A 5,459-nucleotide genomic window follows, 5' to 3' on the forward strand; every position below is an offset into this window, starting at 1 on the left:
AATAATAATAGGACTAAATCAAAACGGAAACGAAATCTCAGGGCTGAAATCAAAAATGAAATAGAGTAAAGGATTAAAATGTGAGGCGCGCGAAAAGGGAAGGACTGAAAAGAGAAATATTCCCTAGTCCTAGAGTGCAACGTTTCAGCGCAAAGGACCATACATGGTCAAAGGACCTGATTGAAACAGAAACAAAACTCGCGGCCCAAATCGAAAAAAAATAAAAGGTTTGATTGCATTTCAACGCAAGATGGAGGGACTAAATGCATAAATTACCCATTAAGGACAAGCATGTGCAAGATTCCCCACTAATGTGCCGTTCATGATTGAAAAAAAGACCAAAAATTTTTTATATTTTTATTCTTTCACTTTTTGAATTTGCTAGAGGAAAAAGGCTCTGCCTTCTTTCAAACTACCATTTTTTTCAAACACCCAACACTTGGGTTTCTTAACACCTTGAGTGCCACCACGCCACCAAGACCGACGGCCGACGATGGAAGAAAAACCCCGGCGGCACGGTCACGGCCAACTCCGGTGAGTTTCTCCTCTCTTTATTTCTTTTGTTTTTATTTTCGTAAGTAGAAAGAAATAAAAAGAAATCAAACTAGATGTAAAAACACACAAAAATAAAGAAACGAAAATTACTTCTCCGATTCAAAGTTCATGTTTTTATTGTTCTTATGTCCGTAAAAAGAGAGGAAGAGCCCCCTTTGCCGGCCATCGACCACCGCACCGGTCGCCGGACGCCGGCGACGACGCTGCCGTTCGCGGTGGCCGGAAAACCAAAAAAAGCTCCCTTTTTCTCCTTTTTGCGAATAGAGTCCAGATCTGGGGTTAGAAAAGCCGAAATCCCGGCGAAAAGGGCCAAAATCGAAAGAGACCTTTCGGTTCTTCCTCTTTCCACCGCCGCCGGAAACAGGTAAACTCCTTTTTACTTTTATTTTTTTATCTTATATATATGTGTGTTGATTGGATGATAATAAAAAAGAGAAAGAAATACTATAGAAAAACCGAAATAGAACGAAAATAAAGAAAACGAAAAAAAAACAAGGTGAATCACCTTCTAAAGCCCCCTTTTTTATTTCTTTCAATTTTTTCAAAAGCCGAATCTTCTCTTTTTTGTTACAAAAGTCCCCCCTCCTTTTTTTTGTTTCTCTTTTTTTTTCCCCTGGTGCGATTTTGCTTGTGGCTTTTATAGCCAAAAATATAATATTCTGTTAATGTTTATTGCTCCATTTTTTGTCCTTTTCCTTTGCTTGTTTGCAGGTGCGGCAAAAGGCATGGTGGTGGCAGACAGCATGGGAGAGTGGGAGTGGTGCTGGTGGCAGACAACATGGGAGAATGGGAAGAGGCAAGTGGGAGTCTAGGGTTTTGGGATTGGGCTTGGATGTTGGGCTAGGTTGATTTTAGGTTTTGGGTTTTATTATTTGGGTTATTTTGTTGGTATGGGCCCGGGCAAAAATGGACTTTTACAGCTGCCCCTCTTTGCTATTTTCGTGTAACGAGAATAGAGCAAAGACATCAAAAGGGCCAATTTTGCCCGGTCTTGCCGAGTCTTGACTTTTTTTGACACTTCTCTTCTTCAGGTAGCCTCATTCCGTCCACTGTGCCTTGTTGCTTCGATCCACTCTACTGTACTTCAGGAAGATCTGATTTGTAGCTTTAATCTTCTTCGCAAGGGAACGAAATTTATGTTTTCAGTGTGTTCCACTGCAACATCAGGGAGATAAGATCTCTGGCTTCAATCTGATGTGATCTACTCTACTGTAACTTCAGAGAGATAATATCCTTTATTTTAATCCACTCCACTGTAATCTCAGGTAGATAGGATTACTATCTTCAATCTACTCCGCTGTAATCTCAGGGAGATAAGATTACTATCTTCAATCTGCTCCATTGTAATCTCAGGGAGATAAGATCTGAAATTTTTCGGTCTGTTCCACTGTAATCTCAGGGAGATAAGATCTCTGGCTTCAATCTGATGTGATCTACTCTACTGTAACTTCAGAGAGATAAGATCCTTTATTTTAATCCGCTCCACTGTAACTTCAGAGAGATAGGATTACTAGCTTCAATCTACTCCGCTGTAATTTCAGAGAGATAAGATCTCTGGCTTCAATCTGCTCCACTGTAATCTCAGGGAGATAAGATCTCTGGCTTCAATCTGATGTGATCTACTCTACTGTAACTTCAGAGAGATAAGATCCTTTATTTTAATCCGCTCCACTGTAACTTCAGAGAGATAGGATTACTAGCTTCAATCTACTCCGCTGTAATCTCAGAGAGATAAGATCTCTGGCTTCAATCTGCTCCACTGTAACCTCAGGGAGATAAGATCTCTGGCTTCAATCTGATGTGATCTACTCTACTGTAACTTCAGAGAGATAAGATCCTTTATTTTAATCCGCTCCACTGTAACTTCAGAGAGATAGGATTACTAGCTTCAATCTACTCCGCTGTAATCTCAGAGAGATAAGATCTCTGGCTTCAATCTACTCCACTGTAACCTCAGGGAGATAAGATCTCTGGCTTCAATCTGATGTGATCTACTCTACTGTAACTTCAGAGAAATAAGATCCTTTATTTTAATCCGCTCCACTGTAACTTCAGAGAGATAGGATTACTAGCTTCAATCTACTTCGCTGTAATCTCAGAGAGATAAGATCTCTGGCTTCAATCTGCTCCACTATAACCTCAGGGAGATAAGATCTAAAATTCTTCGGTCTACTCCACTGTAATCTCAGGGAGATAAGACCTGTATAATAAACCTAATTATGCCTAATGATTAGGATGACATGATCAAAATGAAACAAATGCTCCTAACTAGACATATGTGAATGGTGTTTGCATGAATGCAGAATTTTATTTTTCCGAGAATGATCTCGCTTAGGTTGTCATTACTCGAAGTTTACTAAGGCTTTGTGACTGACGTGCTTCAACGCCTTCTCGCTTGACTGACTTTTCTGAAGAAACATTTAGCCACACTGTCCCCATTGTAAACCTCAAAGTTATATCCACTGGGACGCCAAAATTTGTACCATCATTCTCTCACAGTAATCTAAGGGTAGAAATATGTGGCTTTTCCTCTGTCCTCTTTTATCACAATTCGGGGATATAGGATCTGAACCGTTCTGGTTTCCTACACCATTCTCAATGTGTTGTACCAAAGTCTTATGCGCAAGTGAAGGCTCTTGTAACAGCCCGATTTTGGGCCTAGTCGGAATAGTGGTTTCGGGACCACAAATCCGACGAGGGAAAATATGGTTATTATTATATTTTTAAGGTCTACAATTTCACGGAAAATTTTCGTAAAAATTTCGTTCGAAAATTTCGACGTTTGGGCACTCAATTTAGTCAAAAGGACTAAATTGTAAATAGTGCAAAAGTTGAGTTCTATATGTAGAAGTATCTAATTGATATGAAATTTTAAATTGGAGGTCTTTATGTGGTAATTAGACCATTAGTTAGTTGATGGACAAAAATAGACATAAGAAATGAGAGAAATAGATTTTTTTAAGTGGGGGCATATTAGTCATTTGGTAATAAAAAAAATAAAATGGGAAAAAGATGACAAAAATCATCATCTTCCTCATTAGTTGCTGCCGAAATTTGAAGGAAGCCATAGCTAAGGTTTCTTTGCTTTCTCAAGCTCATAGTAAGTGCATCCTAGCCCCGTTTTTAATGTTCTTCGCATTTTGGAATCCTCGTAACTCGGTTTAGCTTATTCTAGCAATAATTCGTGTTAGGGCTCATATTTGGAAAAATACCCATAGGTGAAATGTGTTTATTTTGCTGTTTTATGGTGGAATATGAAGCTATAAATTATGTTAAACAACTTTTGCTAAGCGATTTTAAGCGAAAACGGGTAAATAGGCATAATCGGTAAAAATAATTATTGTTCATAAGTGTATGTTAGAGTGAGAATTTGATGTTGCCATAGAAGGGAAAAATGTTCAGCATGTCATAAAACCTAAGAATAAGTGATGAAGTTTAATTTTCGAGCTTGGGGACAAAAGTGTAATTATGCAAAAGTTTGGGGGCAAAATTGTAATTTTTCAAAAAGTTGGGTGGTGGATTATTTTAATGAATGTGAACATTAAATGAGTTAAATTTGCTATTATAGATCAAGAAAGACGTGAAGATTATCTCAAACGAGGAAAAGAAAAGATAGTGGAGTGAAGTGCAAAATTACGATATTTTGCACCGAGGTAAGTAAACACGTGACTTGATGTATTATTTTGACATTAATTGATATATGTTGAGATTTATTTGGAATTAAAATAAATGTTTGGCCATATCCTAAAAATGTTGTTAAATCGGGAAAGGTGGTAAAGAGTTGCAATATATGATTTATGGGTTGAACACTCGGAATAAGCCGAAGTATGTTGTACATAAAGGGGTTGCTGTGTGCTGATTCCCCGATTCATTGGTGGTGCTATGTGCGATATCCACCGTATCTTTGAAATGTGAAAGGGGGTTGCTATGTGCTGATTCCCCCGAGGGGTTGCTAAGTGCTGATTCCCCGGTTCATTGGTGGTGCTAAGTGCGATATCCACTTTATCTCTGAAATAAAAAGGGGGTTGCTATGTGCTGATTCCCCCAAGGGGTTGCTAAGTGCTGATTCCCCGATTAAGTGGTGGTGCTAAGTGCGAGATCCACCAATAACGGTTAACATTCCGAGTGCTCAACGAAAAAGTGTGGAAGGTGAATATTGCCATACGGTGGAAATTTTTATGGGGCAAATATTGAGTTGGATACTAAATCGATCCATGTATGAGATGGGAGAAAATATCAAAAACGAAAAAAAAACGATTTAGTTATAAACTGTGTTGAACAACAGCAGATGGGTAACTTTGAAAAATCACCATAAATGGTGGAAAATGAATGGGAAGCTGAATAATATATGAAATTGAAGCTGAATGTGTCTATTTTCATATGAAATAAATAGAATAAGCAAAAGAGTTGTATTTTTGGAGATATCTGAATTTTTACTGAAACAGGGCTGGATTGATTTCGGGATCCCCTGTTCTAACTTTGGAAAATCACCAAAAATTGTAAAAAAATAATTATGGTGTGAAATTTATATTCCTGGATTCTTTATTGACTCTATTTTTAATAGAAACAAGCGAAACCATTTTTAAAATTTTGTACAGAGAGTTAAGTGAATTTTTTTTGAGGAAGGGTCAGAACCGTTGGGCAGTGAAACAGGGGAAGTTTTAATGAATAAACTGTACTAATTGGCTGGGTAAAAAATTCTGAAATTTTTATGGTGAAATGGTATATGAGTCTAGTTTCAGGGAAAATTTACGAAACTCAATTTGGAGCCCTGTAGCTCCGGATAAAAATAAATTAGCGACTATGACGCAGAAAAACAGTTTGCTGGAAATTGCCTAAACAATGAAGTTATTCATGAATAAGTTTATATTTTGGTGTAGTTATGTGAGTAATTACTTATTTAT

General features: G+C 37.7%; 1 protein-coding gene across 1 annotated transcript; it reads left to right on the forward strand.

The window, feature by feature from the left end:
- The first annotated feature begins 384 nt into the window (after positions 1 to 384).
- LOC121209815 (uncharacterized) lies at positions 385 to 1,474 on the forward strand. Its single transcript, XM_041081426.1, has 3 exons — positions 385 to 534; positions 695 to 919; positions 1,267 to 1,474. The coding sequence occupies exons 1-3, from the start codon at positions 494 to 496 to the stop codon at positions 1,397 to 1,399; spliced, it is 399 nt and encodes a 132-aa protein (XP_040937360.1). The 5' UTR covers positions 385 to 493; the 3' UTR covers positions 1,400 to 1,474.
- Positions 1,475 to 5,459: the final 3,985 nt, after the last annotated feature.

Source organism: Gossypium hirsutum, chromosome A11, assembly GCF_007990345.1.
Source record: "Gossypium hirsutum isolate 1008001.06 chromosome A11, Gossypium_hirsutum_v2.1, whole genome shotgun sequence".
Taxonomy (NCBI): Eukaryota; Viridiplantae; Streptophyta; class Magnoliopsida; order Malvales; family Malvaceae; genus Gossypium; species Gossypium hirsutum.

What these genes read in the sequence shown, in the direction of transcription:
- LOC121209815 (XM_041081426.1), top strand. Translation starts at nt 494, where the DNA reads ATGGAAGAAAAACCCCGGCGGCACGGTCACGGCCAACTCCG. An exon ending in CACGGTCACGGCCAACTCCG is followed by an intron (nt 535 to 694) that starts GTGAGTTTCTCC and finishes GTCCGTAAAAAG; the next exon opens with AGAGGAAGAGCCCCCTTTGC. An exon ending in TCCACCGCCGCCGGAAACAG is followed by an intron (nt 920 to 1,266) that starts GTAAACTCCTTT and finishes GCTTGTTTGCAG; the next exon opens with GTGCGGCAAAAGGCATGGTG.